The 18,949-nt window shown below is 34.7% G+C and overlaps 1 protein-coding gene across 1 annotated transcript; it reads right to left on the reverse strand.

Annotated features, from left to right (window-relative positions):
- Nucleotides 1-1,779: 1,779 nt before the first annotated feature.
- LOC130645425 (prefoldin subunit 3-like) lies at nt 1,780-18,942 on the reverse strand. Its single transcript, XM_057451412.1, has 5 exons — nt 18,800-18,942; nt 10,830-10,948; nt 4,026-4,092; nt 3,410-3,647; nt 1,780-1,951 (listed from the first exon to the last, which is right to left on the reverse strand). Exons 1-5 carry the CDS (start codon nt 18,881-18,883, stop codon nt 1,884-1,886), a joined length of 576 nt encoding a protein of 191 aa, XP_057307395.1. The 5' UTR covers nt 18,884-18,942; the 3' UTR covers nt 1,780-1,883.
- Nucleotides 18,943-18,949: the final 7 nt, after the last annotated feature.

Below are 18,949 nucleotides of genomic sequence, written 5' to 3' on the forward strand. Positions count from 1 at the left end.
AAAAAAATCTTAAAATAAAGTTTAATATAGACTTAACTTGTCCAAGGAAATAGTTTAGTCAAAAAACGCGAAGCGTTTAGGCCTTCAATGTACGTGAGACGTTAGTAGAAAGGTGAGACAGGATAGAAAGAAACATTTTGCTTAGACAAAATGAACTAAGTTAGCGTGCGTTACGTTAAGTCATAATAATTTCGAATAACTCCATGGTACTCTTGACTTCACGAAAATTTTTATTTACGAAACTCGCCAATTTATTACTAATGCGCGGAAACTATTATTGGTAGTAAAGGTCATTATTTGTAACGAGCCTTGTAAAGAAATTATAAGGTTTTTGCATTAAAAGAAAAAAATCTGCTTTCGCAGATTTCAAAACTTTTTTGTTTTGTTGAAAAAACTGCACAATAAGGTCTTCCTGTATGCGGTAATATTACCTATTAGTCAGTGGCCCGTAGAAAAATCCATGGGTTCGCCCATCTTTTTTATATCGCATTGCGTGCGTCTCGCTACTTGCGCAGATAAGCTACCATCTTGCGTGACGGACAGATGTACAGACGGAATACGGGTAATATTAAAGAGACTAGTCGTTAACCCGTGGAAAAATCCACGGGTTCGCCCGTCCATTATATTTATCCGTCACAACAAAGCGTATAATATATGGCATTTGATATTCGTGTCATCATTTTCTAACTCAGCGGGGTCCGCACATAGACACACAGACGACTGCTATTAAAATAGAGACTAGTCATTGCCCGTGGAAAGAATCCATGGGTTCGCCCGTCCGTTATATTTAGCCGTCGCAACAAAGTGGATAAAATATATCGCATTTGATCTTCGTGTTTCCGTAACATCATTTTCTAACTCAGCGGGGGGTCCGCGCAGAGACAGACAGACGGAATACGGCTATTATTAAAGAAACTAGTCGTTAGCCCGTGGAAAAATCCACGGGGTGCCCGTCGCGTTCGCTCGTCCTTTAAATTTACCTGTCGCAACAAAGTGCATAAAAATATATCGCATTTGATATTCGTGCGCATTTTAAAAATTTCATGTTTCTGTTACGGGACGCCGCTTTCGCGGACACACAGACAGACGACGACTATTATTAAAGAGACTAGTCGTTAACCCGTGGAAAAATTCACGAGGTCGCCTGTCCTATATAAATCGCATGTCGTGTTTCCGCAACAGGATGCTGCTTTTGCGGACACACAGATACAGATTAAACTCCATATTGGACACAATTGTCCCTTTTCAAAAAAAAAAAATTCACTAAACACACGTCACATCTTACTCTCATCACTAGGTTTGCCTTTATTAAGCCCTTACTCTAGTGACACTGACAATTTATTTTTAAACTTTCGCGAGGAATTTTTCTGCAGTTTTTGCTATAACGGGCTAACAACAGGTTGTAGTCAGCAAAAATGCATTCCATTCAAATTATTGTGTCGCGCTCTGCTTGATTTGCGACCAACCTTACACGGGCACTACAGCGCTCCATTTGAATGTGTGATACGGCCTACCTGTACTAAAGGTAGGTTATACAACTGTAATTTCCGCTGAGAAAGCTCTCGAGTTTTCTCCGCTCGAGCGGAAAATGGAGTCGTATGGAAACATACCTTAAAGGTCTAAACTCCGGGTTACCCCATTCGTCTTATTGCTAGTCCCATCGATCTATCTGATTGTGACCAAAATGGATGCGAGTAGCGCCATGGCCTTACGACACAATGACTGTTCACTTAAATCCCTTTCGTTTTAATTGCCACTTGTTAAAATTAAAAAAAAAAATTGTTTAAAATTTATTTTTTCAGAAATGAAGAAGTTAAAAATAAACAAAAAAATATATACGAAAAAAACTATAAATTAAAAAAAAATATCTCTAGCTAATATAATTAGGATTTTTGTACTTCTTTTTGCTTCTGTCGTCTTTTCACATCCCAATTATATATCCTAGCCATACCTAGACATGCGTTAAGGAGAATAACACTAGGCGTTGACATTGTATTTAAATAAACAGACTAACGAATTTAGAGAATTTGTAAAATGTCAGTAGCCATGACACGTGGTTAAACAGACTTTAAATTTACAAAAATGAACTGAAAATGTCATTCGAGACAGCTGTGCCGTACAAAAAAAATTGTAGTGGAATTAATTTATAATTACAGGGCTTGGTTACGTTTAATCGGAATAGTTTCTCTTAAAGATAATTAACAACACATAAAACGCAAACGCCTAAATTGCTACTCGTATTTGATGTGATTTTTATTTTTTTTATTTTTTTTTGCATCATACGTCTGACGCCAACAGGGTGGAAAATTATAATTGTGTTAATTGTCCAAGAGTTGGAGTAGGAAAAAAAATATGACGAGTCTGGAGAGAAGAAAATATACAGTAGACCCTCGGTATAACGAACCGCGAAGAGAAACGAAGAAAAGTTTGTTCTTTTGAGAGTTGTTATGCGGAGCAATAAAAAATTGTAATTGCACATTCTTAACCCTTACAAAATGCAACGTTTCCATAAATCCAGCAAATTATCTCTCAGTACTAGTGCTAGAAATTCCTATAAGAAAATATGGCTGATGAAAATGTACAGGATATATTTAAAGTTCAAAATTTGGTTTGTTTTTGTTTTACTGTATGTTTTACTGATGATTCGAACTGACATTGCACTGTTTTGTTTGTAAAACATCATATTGAAACCGATGATGCACACAACTTTTAAAAATATTGGCGAATTTCTGTTACATTTAAAGCCTTAAGTTCGTTATATCAAGGTTTTTTGAGTTTGGAAAACGAAAATTTTGGTTCGTTAAATCCAGAGTTTACCATATCAGTGGTTCTTTATATAAAATTATATAGTTTATAGGAGTTTCTTAAGGCTAAAAGTGGAACAAACTCTGGTTAGTTATATCGAGATGTTCGATAAATAATGATGCCTATGATAGGCATCATTATTTATCAGCATAAAAATCAATTTACGATTACTTGAGCAATATTTTGAGGAGAAATTGGCATAAAAAAATAAAAAAGACCAGATCCTGATTGTGTTGACGTCACGTGACATAGCTAAACAATCTAATAATCGTGACCTTTGAAATCACACATCACTGACCGACTGTTACTGGCTGTCACAACTCGTTTTTTAGGGTTGCATTTTCTATGAAGATTTTAAACCTGGGATTTCAAAATTAGGGAAATTTGGGGAAACTGAAATATTTCCCTGAAAAAATTAAGAACATTTAGAATTTTAAAACTCTTTTCACCTAGTAAATTGATCGCAAGTTATTATTAAAGGATTTGTTTTAAAAAATGTGTTTTTTTGCTTTTAGGAGAACAATTTATGAGAATTGGGGTTTTTAGGAGGCTGGTATTGAGTAACAAACAAATTGATAACAAATAACATTTATGAGAAGGATACTGACTTCAGTCGTTGTGACTTGATCACGCAAAAAACATAAATCATCCGCTAATTCTTCCAAATTGCTCTCCGCCGTAGAGAGATTCTTTGATAGTAAATCTTCAGCTTCCTCTATTTCATATTCCAACATAACATTCGCACCAAGCCACAAACAAACTTTATCGGTAGCCGGTATTTTCGCGTTTATATAGAGTTGATCAGAAAGCATGAATTGGGTCCTTAAGGGTTCCGTTTCATCCTGTTAAAGAGAAAGGAAAAACATGGTTGGGGGGAACCTTAAAATTATTATCCCTCTGAATTAAGTAGGAAAGTTGATGTAAGATTCTTTATTTTCTGCTCCTGATTTAGTTTTTTTTTTTATCTAAAAGGGTCTCAAAAAGGAATGAACTTATAAAGAATTGAGAAACCTGAAAATACTTTGGAGAGAAAACTTAGCTAATGCTTTCACTTTGCCTAAAGTGGTAAAACCCATGTACACAATCTTGAGTGATACACACCATACACTGAAGTTACCCAACTAGTCTACTCAAAACGATTCGAGTCACTTTAAGCCTCGTGTAAACGACCTCTTATTAACACAAAAATAACATCAGTAAACATAGAAAAGAAATACTACCTTCCTCTTCTTTAAACTTTTGATGGAATCTAACGTAGCTTTAATATCAGGCACCTGTGTTGAAAGTCTAAATAATGAACCATTACTACGAATAGAATTTCTTTCAAAATCAGAGAAAATGTCTTCATTTCACACAAAAATCGAAGAAAAAACATCACAACAATATAATCAAGGTTGCATTATGCATCAAAGTATGCATTATTTATTATTTTTCATTAACTGTCTTTCAGGCACTTCCATATTTTACAATGGCTATTCGTCCTATTAAAATAATAATAATATTTAAATAAAGAAATGAAAAGCCCTTGCAGGCTAAAAGATTTCAGATTCTTGTTCTTGTGTAATTTTTTCCCTATACCTAAGGTCGCCAGTAGCCTGTTTTGTACAGAACTTCTACAGTGTTGTTTCGTTATTTGAAATAAATAGGTATTATTCCGTGGTATTATCTTGAACTTGCAAAATGTTTCATGTAGTACAAATGTCCAAAACGTGATTTGTGAAAATTAATACTTTAACAATACAGCACTACACTTAACATTCATAAGAAACGAAGACGTTTTAGCATATCCATTTATTAAATATCATTGCTTGTGGTGTAGCGATATTTTGGAAATGTTTTATTATACCTGCGACATAACTAAAATCTTTATCAAGTTTTTAAGATATCTAAGATTTGACCATAAAGTTGGATCCTGCAAGTTTAAAAACAAAAAAAGAAATAGAAGTAGGAGAAAGAAATAAAAAGGTTGAGACTACGTTCATCGGTTTAGAATTAACAATAGAGACTAAATCCAAAAAGGCGATTCCGTGGTATTAATATTTAGACTAGGGTGAACACAGCAAAGTCTAAAATCATGATTAGTAGCATTGCAGCCAAGTGTGACCTTGTTGTTGGAAAGTGGCCTTGTGGAGTTTGCAGGAAAGGGGTTGGTAGTAACTCAATTTTTTGTTAGACTTGTAAGAATTGGGTACATAAGAAGTGCAGTAGTATTGGTGGAAGGTTAAGAGCTGACATTCAGTTTGTATGCAAGCGTTGCAAAGGAGAAATTATAGAGAATGAAGTATTTCCAGCTTTAATGATGTACAACAGTTGCTCGTTAGAGTGTTGGAAGAAGTGTTACTTGCAGGATAGGTTCTGCTTGGAAAAAGTTCAGAGAGTTACTTCGTTTGTTGACTAGCAGAGTCTTGTCAATTGAGTTAAAAGGTAGGTTGTATGAGGCCTGTGTAAGAAGTGTTATGTTGTATGGTAGTGAGACATAGACAGTGAAGCAGGAAGATCTTGACTGTTTCGAAAGGAATGATATGAGAATGGTTAGGTGGATGCGTAACGCCAGTCTGAGAGACAAAAAGGGTACAGATGACCTAAGAAGCAGGCTAAGTATCCGTAGAATTTAAGATGTTATCCAGATAAGAAGATTGAATTGGCTGGGGCACTTGAAAAGAATGGAGGAGGATAATTGGGTAAGAAAGTTTTGAGACTTGATAGTTCCTGGGGCAAAGCCCAGAGGCCGACCGAGAAAAACTTATCGGGAGGTTATAAGGACAGTCTTGATACAGAGGAAGTTGAGTTTAGATCTAACACAGTCTAGATCAGATTGGAAGAGGGTCATTAATATACCCCGTCCAACCCATGCTAACATCGAAAACGGACGTTAAGCCGAGAATGATGATGATGATGATGATGAGGATGACTAGCCAGGGAACCCGGAGTCGAAACACCACAATTAACTGTGTTACCTGGCGTTGAACGCCTGAAAGAGCGATTAATAAGAAGTGTAAACTGTGCCACACATTTAGGTGAAGCGCTTTAGTATGTCATAAATTGAGTGAGGCGCAAAACATTATGGTGTTTCTAGTGGAATATATTTTGAAAAAAATAGGCGCAGAACATTATGATCCTTCCAGTGTAATATATTTAAAAAAAAAAATTTTTTACAACTTTAGCTGAAATAAAAACACAGTTTACAACTCATTGCTCCCCTGTTATAGCAAAAACAGTTGGTCAACCTTTTTTATTTTTCAGAGAACGTTCCCGCATACTCTGTGTTCAATCATAGTCTGGGCTGAGGGATTAGTACAGGCAAACAATGAGACATATCCATAGGCAAGTATAATACACTTTTTTTGAAAAAAAACTTTATCGTTACTTCAGATAAACAGAAACTCAGGAAACAGCCATCATTAACATTTGACTGAGCGGTTAGTACAGGTAAACCATGTCGTCAATGCGTTTAGGCGTAACCCTTTTCAAATAAACTTTTATTGCAACTTCAGTTTAAATAAGAACAAGGGAAAAACAGCCTGTTGTTACCCTGTCTAGCTAAAAAAATCACTCAGCAATTTTATTTTGTGGAGTAAGTTTTCATGACAGTAATAAAAGGTGTCGCAACCTACAAACTGCATTTAGCATAAGAAATATTGATTATGTAAGAATTTTGTTGTAGCTAGCCAAACTGCATTTGGCTACTTTTACTCTTCAGCCAGAAGTAGCTAGAGCTAGCTAACATAAAAATAAATAATAATAAACCAAACTTTAAAATAATAAGAATAAATAAGGCTAGCTACAGCTAGCTGGCTTCGGCAGGATGCTGCCTTGAAATCTACGTTAGCTAGCTAAAATCTTGAAATTGTTTTGTTTCAGATTAACACATGGCTAGAAAACGTGATGATATTTTCATCTTAATATGTGAAAACATAGACACAATGAAGAGGTTATCTTTAACGTTGATAGAACTGAAATTTAGGCAGTTAAATAATTATACTGACAGAACCAAATATTCCTCTTCCTTCAAAAAAATTTTATTTCACAGCTTGGTGAAGAAGGCGAGTATAACAAAATATGGCGTCCTTGAACTCGGTCCCTCGAAAGAAACGACTTGTACCTTAACCCCTAGAGCTCCTTAAAAACATAACTGGAACCGAAAATTTGAAGAAGTATCTAGCATAGCTCATCAAATAATATTAAACTAACAGTCTATAACAATATTTGTGATTAAATTCGTAACGCAGTCTTTACTTTTTGCCAATTTCACGAATATCAAGATACGCACACAGCCACAGGTTGGACTTTAATGTCGTCACGTTATGGCAATCGGTTAAAATGAAGGAGAAGGAGAAAAAGAAGAAGGAAACGACCGCTCATTTAAGATTTCTGATACATCCAAAATCTTAATAAGTTATTCTATAAAAAAAGACACTGTAAACTGTAGACAGGTTAGCAGAGTTCAAAGTGGTAAATGATTGAAAGACATCGATATATTAGATTGTGACGGAGAATTAAGACCAGAACAAATGAAAATGAAAATCATACACCAAAATGTATAATACAATATAAAAATATACATACATTAAATATATTTATTAATCGACGGGCTTAAGAAATAAACAAAAACAATCGAGCAAATGAACAAAAATTGAGACTACGTAGAGCACAAGGAATCAATCAAAAGGTAATGTATTGCTCATGGGTTAGTCTCAATCGGTCAGTAGATGTTAAGTTAAGATATAAAAAAAACTAGGTATGCTGCATAATAAAAGTCGCAAGAGTATGGTCTAATAAATATTTTTTCAATACGAAATTTTTTGTGATCAGTTTCTTCTCTGATAGCTATGGGAAGATCATTTAGAAGGCGATTTGCCTTGCCAAGAAACAATTTCTCCGACACATTGATTTCATACTTAGAAATAACTTTGTCAACATTACGAGTTCCACGTCCAGCAATTCTCAACTTGAAACCTCTCAAATACGATGGAAACTCATCCTGGTGAATCAATTTGTGAGCAAGTTTAAAATTTCAAAGTGTATTTGTTGCTGGATCGGTAGCAAATCAAGTTGTATTACATCCTCGAGCGCAGAATATCTCAGCGTTACGAAAAACGCAATTCTGCATAATAGTTTATCAAGTTTTTTCAGCTGGAATAGTGGCAGGTTCCAAAACAATGAACAGCAATAGTAAATTTTCGAAATTAGAAGGGCTTCTGCCAGTTGCTTCCGCAAACAAAATGTTGCTGTGCGACGAAGACAGCAAAGAACATATAGTTTTGCATAAACTGATTGAGAGAGTTTATTGATATGAGTTTCCAAGGTTAGATTTTGATCAAATTAGATGCCAAGAATTCTGTAAACAGTAACGCGTTCGATCAGTTGGTCCAAGTGGTGGACATGGAATGTTGAATGGCTCGGGTTCATAAGGTCGTGAAGTTTTGCCATTCTCGGGGTTGACAAAAGCATGATTTTCGTAGGTTGTATATTTATAGTCTTACAATGTTCATAGATACTTGTATCGTCTGCATATTTGTTTGTAGTGCCACCCTCAACGTTGTCTTGTAGGTCGACCATATAAAAGGTTAAATAGTACTGGACCATAAAATTGAACCTTGAGGTACCCCAAATAACACTGTTCCGTAGTCAGATTGTTTGTTGTCTATCTAAACGAATTGGCGGCGGTCGCTGAGGTACGATAACATTGGCATAGCAGTATTGTTGGAAAAGCGTATGTAATCAACTGTCACAGGCTCTTTGAATAGTCCAGAAATGCTGCTAGCGTGACCTCTCCTTTGTTCATTGCGCCAATGATGTTGTTTCGAATCTTCATTAAGAGTGCTTCAGTTAAGTGACGCTTGCAGAAACCAGAATCGTTTGGTGGTATATATGTTTCTGTTCGATCTAATCAACAATCTGTCTTGCCATTAAACACTCGAAAAGCTTTGATAAGATCCGTAAAACAGTGACAGGTCTGAATTGGTCTGAAGTAATGGGCTGTTCTGTTTTTGAAATTGGTGTTACTTTGCTGATTTTCCACAGCTGATGAAAGGTGCTTTCAACTATCCCTGTGTCGATGATGTGAGTAAGTGGGGATGCAATGTGGTCAGCAATGGGTTTGATGAGTGCTACAGGGAGGTTGTCGTAGCTAGCGGAATAGCCGCTTCTAATTTTTTTTAATTTTTCTGAGCACTTGATTGTATGTGACAGGACTAAATTGGAATTCTTGGTCAGCTTCAGTAACGAGGTATCGAAGAAGAAGTTGAATTTCTTCTTTAGATGTCGGTTGCGATCCAAGGATTCTGGGTGCCGTAGATATGTAAGTGTGCGTTTAGTTCGGAGGGTTGGATGTTTATAACGTTTTTATTTGGATGTAGAAATCAGTGGATTGGTTTCCAAACCTCTTTAGGCTTTTTCGATGAAAGAAGTCTGTGGTAGAAAGTCTTTTTGGTGTATTTTATCTGTCTTTTTAGAGCGTTTCGAGCATTTCGAAATTCATTCCAGTTGGCATTCAACTGAGTCTGGTGAGCTAAAGTACGTTTTTTGTGACAAGTTTGTTGTAGGTTGGGGATTTTTAAGTCTTTCATCCAGGGTGCCGGAGGACGGGTGACCTTGATTCTCTTCAACGATGCGTGATGTTCGATGCATTCAAAGAGCAGATGGTTGAATGTTCTTAGGCTGTCATCGGTACAATCAGTTGCATAAACGACATTGAAAGAGATGGCTGCGGTGTCAGCAACATACGCCAACAGGTCAAAATTTCTCATGTCACAAATGATCTTATACTGTGGTTCAAATCTGGCTACACAAGTATTGATGCAAGCGAATGCAGCATCCTGGTTGCTGATTTCTGGTGCTGGAAGAATTTGTGGGTTTTTTTATTTGCGAAACTTTATCTCGCGAAAGTTTCTGAATTTCTTAATTTGCGAAAGTTTATCCAGTACGCTATTTTATCATTTTTCACCACAAACGCACAAAATACTTAGAAATCTTATTTCGAGAAAGAAAATTTATAACATTTTTAATCGAATCCAGTATTCAATACTAATATCTATTTATGGGAGCCTGAAGAACATCATACCAATGCATGGGATCTTGACGACTTTGATGACGAAACATTTTTGTAAAATATAAGAGTTTTTGAAAGTATATATTATGGCTAGAAAAAGTGACGATTATGGTAAGAATTTTGAAGTTTTTTCTAACTAAAAAATCCTTGTTTGAAAAAGTTTATCTCACGAAAATTTCGCGAATTTCTCCAATTAAAGTACTTTTTTTTACTTGAATTTTATTACTCTGCACTATTATTTATACATTAATAAATATATAATTATTTGGAAATGAAAAATAATAATATATTAAAATGTATGGCTTAACATTAAAAATTTAAGTGTTTTGACTCTGGAAAAAATTATTAAAATAGCCAAGTTCTCTTAATTCTAATAAAATTATCTTAAAGTTTTTAATTATTTGTCAAATAAACCTGTAGTTGATTATGAGACTAGTTGATTAATTGTTATACTAGTAAAACTATAGTTGAATTACAATATATATACATGACTTTTTACTTAGCCTTCCTATGAATTTTACTAATCGATGCGGATGAGCCAAACACGCGATATTCTCACTAGTATTCTGTGCGGGAGACCGAGGTTCGATTCCTCTTGATGGCGATTCAACATTGCAAGTGAATGTTACCATAGCCCCGGGTTAACCCAAGCCATGTGAGGTAAATTGGGAAGATGGCTCCATGTGTGGGCTGTTGGTGTTGCCGGGAGTTGTCTAGTAGAGCGCAGCCCCTAATTGGGCCTGGGTAGCTCAAAATGAGCATTAAATACTCTAGGACTCTCCATCTAAGCCATGGCCCCTCCTGGAAATAATAGACAGGGTATATCCCTCGATATTAGTGAGGCTAGCCATGTAAAATATGCACATCTATCTATCTATCTATCTACAATGGTAGTCAACTTCAGTTTTGTCAAGCATTTTTGTCGAGCATTCAATCAAAATGTATTAATGGACTTTGAAGAATGTATCAATACCTTAATTTCTTTTGCACAAGGTTAGCCTCCATAAATTTATACTTTTGATATTGTTCATCTAGCTTCTGAAGCATTGCTTCTGATGAAGTTTCTTTTCCCATGTATGAATCAACATTATCCTAAAATATGAACATAACAGATTGTAACTTTAACAAATGTAACTAAAGTTGTGTCCACTTCAGGTAACTTTACTAACTTTCTACGCTGAAAAAAATCAATTCGACAGGATGCAAAGTGTCAAGAATAGAAATTGGATCTTTTCATCACTTTTAATTACATTTTCACATACATTTTTGAATTGTATAGGAAAAACCTTACTAAATTGTCTAACATATTTTTAACCCTTTATTGAAACAGGGCCAAGTTTTTATCATGGCATGTTTTTATTAGTATCTAAACAACACCATGCTTTCTCAAGAACAGATACTTGGAGAACTCTACTCTTACAAATTTTTAACTAAATTCTTTTGTGAAGTAAGGTTTTCGGATACATTTGTCAGAATATTTATTACAGGATCCAGTTTGCTACCTTTACATGGTGATCATATTACAGCTAATCATCCAAGCAAAAAAATCCTAACCTCTAAATAGTGTAAATAGTGTGATTTTTTCATTAGCCAAGAGTATAATATTTCATGAATTTTAGGATTTACTTGTAACAGTAATATTTTTCATTTTCATTTGTGCTCCAAGTTCTCAATTTCATATTTGCTATCTCTTACATCAATACAATAAGTGTGCTCATGTCTGTAACAGGCAAAGTGGATGTGTTTCTTTTCCTTTGATCAAGCCAAAAATAAATGTCTTATTCAGGCCTTTTCAGGAAAATTTTAATACGTGTGTGCCAAAAAGCACGCCTCAAGTATTTTAGGTGTGTTTTTGGGTGTGCTGCACTGGTTAACTTCTTATAAAATTTGTTTGCAGGTGCTATCAATAGCACGTCTAAGCCATTTTGCGTGTGTGGAGGTGTGCGCATGCTATTGCCGGCTCTCCTGAAAAGGCCTGCTTATTTGTTAACTTTTCTGACATTGGGACATAACATGAATAACATTAATTTAACGTCAATACCTTTATTTAAAATTAATGAAGTCATCGCAATTCATTTATAACTTTAAGGCTAAATAACTGGGAAATGAGGTGGTGACGTTAGTTATTTTTCATTGCACAGATAACTAGGGACAACCTGGAACCAGATTGGGGTAAGTCAAAAGCACATGATCTTATAAACTTTCTTAATGAGTGTTTCAAGCTCTATACAATAGCACACCGGGTTAAGGAATTTTAAACAAAAAATATTTGTTAAAAGCGGGTCCTTGCTGACGTAATCAAAATTTAAACAAAGGTTAAAGAATTTTAAACAAAAAATATTTGTTAAAAGCGGGTCCTTGCTGACGTAATCAAAATTTAAACAAAGGATCTTTTTCATTGTAGTTGGCAGAGGGGTCATCATATTTTTAGAACTTTCAGCAAGATCTCTAATGCATAGAAGTCTCTCGAATTTTCTAATGTTGTCAATTTTTCGAGTCTTTTCACAATTATCAACTTAAAATGATTTTTTTAAAAGTCTTTGATAGACAGGAACATGAATTTAGATATTTTTAGGATTAAACAGGATGTAACTTTTAAATAAAGAGATAGACCTATTTCTGTGTGACGTCACATTGTTGTCATTACCAGGCCTCAACGCGGACTGGAGTCAAAACAAACCGCGATTTGCTGTGAAATGCATAAATAATTGGTTCTTCCTTGTTCTCAGATATACTGAAATAAATAACAAGCTTGTTTTCCCTCTGACTTGTATCTTCTATAATAAATCTAATGTTTTGATTCTGTTTTTTTTCAACTGGATTGTAAAGACGAAGGTTTCAGAAAAATATAAAAACAATCATTATGGCTACGTATAACAATATCATTTTCTCTTTATAGTATCTTTTGATTGGTTGCAACGAAAAGGTGTGGGGTATCGAGTCAAACATGATTGCGATTTTTTTTTTCTAGGAACCAATCATTTTCCACTTCAAAGTTGAATGTGCACGTGAGTCTAAAAAATGCTCACGTTTTTCAAAAAAAAAACAACTATGTTTCGAGAAGCAAAAAAAAGAAGAAAATTCCTGCCTTTTGGATTAGAGTGTGATTGAAGATGGTTGAAATATGGAAAGAAGAATCCTCGTATTTTAAAACACTAATCTTAGAAGAAGATCGTTTGCATTATAAAAAAAAATTGACACTCGAAAATGAGGTTCTTTTAGAAGACCTTTTCAACATAGAGGAGGGTAACTGGACCACTGATGTTAAACAGCTGCCTGATGTTTGTTACCCTGATATTTGGAACTATCTCATTGAAACGCCAAGTGAATTCACAAAAGACAAAATGAAAGCTTACAAATCCCTTGAATCGTACAACTTTTTTGTTTCGGGACACGTACATCAAGTTTATATTCACAAGATTGAACACCAAAATTTTTCTTTTGTCAAAACTAAAGTTTTACCCAGTCAACGACAAGGCCAGAAAGAAGTTCTCTATGAAGTTTGGGTTTGCATACACAAAAGTGGATGGATATTAAGTGCCAATTGTACTTGTATGTCGGGGTAAGAAACATAAGATAAAAAATGATTTGTATTGCTCATATTGCTCATTTCTTTCACTATTAAATAGAATGTTTAAAAACATAAAAATTAAAACTAATTAATCAGAGTAAGGTATTATATCATACATATATATCCTAACAAATAAGAAGTAAAAATTTTTATACTTTCAGGCTCGGTTCAGCTTGCAGTCACACTGGGGCATTACTATTCAAATTGCAAGCATGCACTCAGCTTGAGCTCAACAAAGAGGATGCTTGTACTAGTAAGCTGTGTGAATGGAACAAGGCAAGAAAGCGTGCCCATCCTGCACCCTTACATAAAATCAATTTTAAACGTCCCAAGAAGAACGAGAAATTACCTAAAATTGCCAGCCCATTCAAAGGAACTCTTGAAGGATTTAGTCGTGCAGATCCTGTTAAATTTTGTCATGACTCCCAAATTACAATATTAAAAGAACTAAAGCAAATAACTCCTAATGCAGCAGTTCTAACATGTATCAGTCTCAAACTTCGTGATGACCCTAGTTCAGGTGAAGATACAGATACTGCATATGAAACTGAAGAAAATACTGTGCCTGAACTGTTAACCAGCTTTTTTGACCCATGTAGTGTGAACTACAGTGAACAAAAGATTTCACAAGTTTGTGATAAACTTTACAAAAATTACAAAGGACAAACAGATCAAAAACAATATGATAATTTAACTAAAATAACTAAAGACCAAAGCCAATCAAATAAATGGATGCTTTATCGTGCTGGAAGAATCACTTCATCCAACTGCAAGAAAGCATATACATGTAATATTCAAAAACCAGCAATTTCAACAATAAAATCTATCATGCAATACAATGAAAATATTTCAACTCCATCAATGAAATATGGTAAAGAATCAGAGCCAAAAGCCTTCAAAAGTTTTAATGAAATGATGAAAACTAAGCATGAAAATTTTACAGTGGATATTACTGGTCTTCATATCAATGAAAAATATCACCATATTGGAGCAAGTCCTGATGGCCTCACGTTTTGTAAATGCCATGGAAAAGGGCTACTAGAAATCAAATGTCCCTTCAATTTTCAGCATGGCTTAGAAAACTATAAGACCCATAAAAACTGTCCAATAACAAATTATGACAAAATGAAGGAAACCCATGAATATTACTTTCAAATGCAACTCCAAATGTTGGTGACAGAAAGGAATTATTGCTACTTTTTTGTTTGGTCCAAAAAAAATTTTATATCAATATGTGTTGATAAAAATGAATTATTTTGTGAATCACTAAGAGCAAAAATTGACAGCGTGTTTTTCAAAATTATACTTCCAGAGCTAGTATCACGTAAAAATGACCAAGCAAACGATGAGTCTCAAAAGTTGTATTGTTATTGCAAACGTCCCTGTTTTAAGCCAATGATCGCTTGTGATAATGCTGAATGTAAAATTACATGGTTTCACTATGCATGTGTCAACGTACTCAGGACACCTCAAGTAAATAAACAATGGTTTTGTCCTGATTGTGTAGGACCAAAAGGCAAAAAGATTACCAAAAATAAACAAAGTAAATGAAGGAGAGTAGATTTTGGTGATATTCTTAGGAAAAGCTCTGACCATGTTTACATATTTAAATTACTGTATATACGTTTTATTAAATATAAAAGTAGACTTTTGTGATTATCCATGCCGTATTATCAATATGTAATATTCTTTAATATTGAAACTTAAAAAAAAAAAACTATCAAATAAACAAATACCAATGAAATGCTTATGGAAAATCTTGACTACTTTCACAAAAAAAGATACTAAAATTATTATGCCACTATTTTTGGACTCACATTAACCAATCCAGCTACACAAACCATAATATCATCCAGTAGATCAACTTGTGTTAGCGGTATGAGCGTATTCAAGATATTAAATTTTCTCATTCTCCCTATAACTCTTTCAATGTGAATACGCACATTGGCGATTTGACGACTGTGGTCAACCTCTCCACCTGACAACTGTGATTTCCCCTTGGTAAATGAAGGAATCTCTAATATACCACCCATTGTAGCTACTTCCTCCATAACAGTAAAACCTCTATCAGCCAAAACCTGGTCCCCATGTTCAATCAAATCAAGAAACCCACATTTTACGGTTATCTCCTTGTCTGAAACTCGACCACCCCATCCTCCAGACATAAAAGTGACAGCTCCAGTTGGTGAGCAAGCAACAAGATATTTTATGGTGTTGTGATTTTTATAGTTAGACCATGTTTGTGCTCTTGCATTTAATCCCAAAGGACGTTCTGTAAAAATCTCAGTGCAGTCGATAATACACACACATCTGGTATACTTTTTGCGAAAGCATTCAGGTAAATTCTTCCGAAGAGCTTCTTTTTCAGGCCATGAAGAAAAATTGTTCAACATAAACTTTGAAAAAACAGGCAACAATGTGCGAAGGATTTTAGATACCACAGATTCAGCAACTTTGAACCTGTATGCCAAATCTTTATTTTTGATACCAAGTCTCAACTTCATCAAAACCAGTAGGAGGTGATCTTCAGATTGCAACTTTTTTGAAATTATAGGTAACTTCGAATGCTTGAAAAGCAATTGAAATATGTCTCTTATAATGCCAGTATAAAAGAGGTGTTTTTTTGGATTGGACTTTATACTTTCATAACCAAACGATTCAGATTTTAATTTCTTGAGTTTCTTTTTCAAATTTCGATTATTTTGGGTCAATCTAATTGAGTCATTGTGGCATTGAATGATGAGTTTCTTCTTTGAATCCACGTCTGCTTGAACTGTTTTCATTTCTTTGCGTACCTTTTCCAGTTGAGCAGCTAAGTCATTGGTCTTGCTTTTTTCTAGTTCAAATAAATTTTTAAAATCAACAAAATCAGGTTCAACAGCATCAATAAATTCATTCTCATTCTGGAGTGTGCTGCTAGTAGAAGAAGTGGATTCTTTAACTTCGCGACGTTTAGAGATATGTTCAAATCTTTTTTTTTTCTGATGGAATGTTCTTTCATTGGATTCCAAATGAAAGAATCGTGTTGGAATATAATCTGGATCAAGTTTATTTTCAGATTTTTTGCCAGAAATAAAGTGTTCACTACACAACCTAGCATTGTTGATTTGAAGTTCGTGCCAATCTTTTCTTCCAACTGCTGCTATCCATTTCTGCCTTCTTTCAGGATTTGAAGGTGGAGGAATTCGATAAAAATGTAAGCTACTTTCCTCAGTTTTTCTATTCGTACATCCTACAGCACAACAGGTACTAGGCATCTTCGATATAATCTCCAAAAATATAAATATTTTCTTTCTCTCTTGCCCAGCCAGCACAGTTTTCAAGCCAAAACAGCAACCAAAATGACCGCTATCCACTTTGTTTTGACTCCAGTGATTTACGCATGCGCATTGCGTAGCCAAAAAACATAAACAAATGACGTCACGCGAATCCGTCTATAGAAACTGGCTGCAAATGAAAACAATACGGAAAAAGAGCGATTTCTGTTTTGGGTCTGCCACGCCTTCTTGTTTTCTATTAGTGGTGGGCTGCAGAGTAGGTCAACCTGATATAATATGTAAAACATTATTTCAATCCATGTATTCATATCTTGGTCGATCTTTTAAATATAATGTTTGATTGATTAATTAAGGGTAAATTAAATGATCTGTCTTACTTGAAGAGGGTAATAAGCAATAATTTATTCTGAAATATTAAGCAATGCCACCCTTTTTACTTACCCTAGGAACTTTTTAATAAAATTATTCCCGAAAGGCAACCTTCAAAGTATTACAGAATTGTTTGACTTTATTAACCAAGCCTTATTAATTAAGCCTTTTTGAAAACTCTTTGCCAACAAACTATCTCAACAAAGTTTGTTTGCGATAAGATCACAGTATATCTGCCATTATTTTTTTTGTCAATGTTACGCTTAGGACTTTTAAGATACAAGGCCAGATGCCTTGCTGTTTATAAACACTCCTTTCGCTAAGAAGTCATCTACAAAATTCGTAGCAATTCGTATCAAAAAAATTCGTATATGCTATACGAATTTTCTTTTGCCATACAGTAATTAAATTCGTATGAAATTTTTCTAAAATCGTATAAAATTTGTATGAGTTTTTAATTAAATTCGTATGACTTTTAAATTAAATTTGTATGAGTTTTAAATTAAATTCGTATGAGTTTTAAATAAAAATCGTATGAGTTTAACAAAAAATTCGTATGAGATTTTAATTAGATGCGTATGGTTTAAAAAAAGAAAATTGTTTGACATTGTATTAAATTCGTATATGAGTTTTAAAATAAAATTTGTTTGAGTTTTTATAATTAGATGCTGCGTATGGTTTTTTAAAAAAAATGCGATCTAAAAAAAACATTTCTATCGCCGTTTTTTGTTTTAAAACTTTTAAAAAGCAATCTAAAAAAGCTTTTCTATAGCGGTGTTTCGATTTAAACTTTTAAAATGCGATTTAAAAAAACATTTCTATCGCCGTTTTTCGATTTTTAAACTTTTAAAATGCGATCTAAAAAAACATTTCTGTCGCCATTTTTAAATTTTCAAACTTTCAAAATGCGATCTAAAAAAACATTTCTATCGCCGTTTTTCGATTTAAACTTTCAGCTGTGTGAGGGAGAATGGGGGAGATGGCACATGGTGTGGGGTGTTTGATGTTGCAGGGAGTTGTCTGGCAGAGCGAGGATCTAAAAGGGGTCAAAATGATCATTAAGGGGCGTCGACAGACAGTTTTCGTCTCCGTTAACGGCAAATTGGCCGCTAGACTCAGACCCCCTCCCCCAGTCCCTTAACGGCAAGCCCATTTCCCCTACGTTAGTTTTCGTCTCCGTTAACGGAAAATTTGCCGTTAAATAGAATTTTGCCCCCCTCTGCACTTTACGGAACAATCTTTGTGGACTTATACGATTGGACTTGTTGATTTTTTTTCATTTCCCCTAAAAGAAACAAAAAAGGTGAGAAAGTTAAATTCGTCTCCATTTTTATATTTTTAACGGACGATGCATTACTCCCCCCCTAACGGCCAATTTGCGTTAACGGAGACGAAAACTGTTTGTTGACGGCCCCTTATAAAGAACTCCACATCTAAGCCATGACCTCTCCTGGAGATAATAGACAGGGTATATCCCTTAATATTTGTGAGGAGAGCCATGTAGAATATGCACGTCTAGTTATCTATCGTTGTTCTATAGCTAGCTAGCTAGCAAGCTATATTTTTTTTGTTGATAAAAAAACTTTTGAAACACTTTACAGACTAAATAAAATTATCGTTCTTTGTAGATTGCAGAAAGATATGCAAATTTTTCAGTAACGAATAAAATTATAAAATATAGTTGTAACTGTGACAAGCAAAACTAAAAGCCGTTTAAGTCATTACCAGGAATGTGGCTTCTGGGATCCCCCTATGCTTTTTTTTAACTGGAGCTTCCGACGCCATGTTGTAACTCCCAGGCCAAAGCATGCACGAAATCCGTTTGGATCGGTTTTACTCTGCAGAGGTCCCGTTTTTGCACCGCGCAGGTCTGGG

The sequence above is a fragment of the Hydractinia symbiolongicarpus genome, chromosome 5, assembly GCF_029227915.1.
Source record: "Hydractinia symbiolongicarpus strain clone_291-10 chromosome 5, HSymV2.1, whole genome shotgun sequence".
Lineage (NCBI taxonomy): Eukaryota > Metazoa > Cnidaria > Hydrozoa > Anthoathecata > Hydractiniidae > Hydractinia > Hydractinia symbiolongicarpus.

What these genes read in the sequence shown, in the direction of transcription:
- LOC130645425 (XM_057451412.1), bottom strand. Translation starts at nt 18,883, where the DNA reads ATGCTTTGGCCTGGGAGTTACAACATGGCGTCGGAAGCTCCAGTTAAA. An exon ending in TCCCAGAAGCCACATTCCTG is followed by an intron (nt 10,949 to 18,799) that starts GTAATGACTTAA and finishes TTCATATTTTAG; the next exon opens with GATAATGTTGATTCATACAT. An exon ending in CTTGTGCAAAAGAAATTAAG is followed by an intron (nt 4,093 to 10,829) that starts GTATTGATACAT and finishes TTCATTATTTAG; the next exon opens with ACTTTCAACACAGGTGCCTG.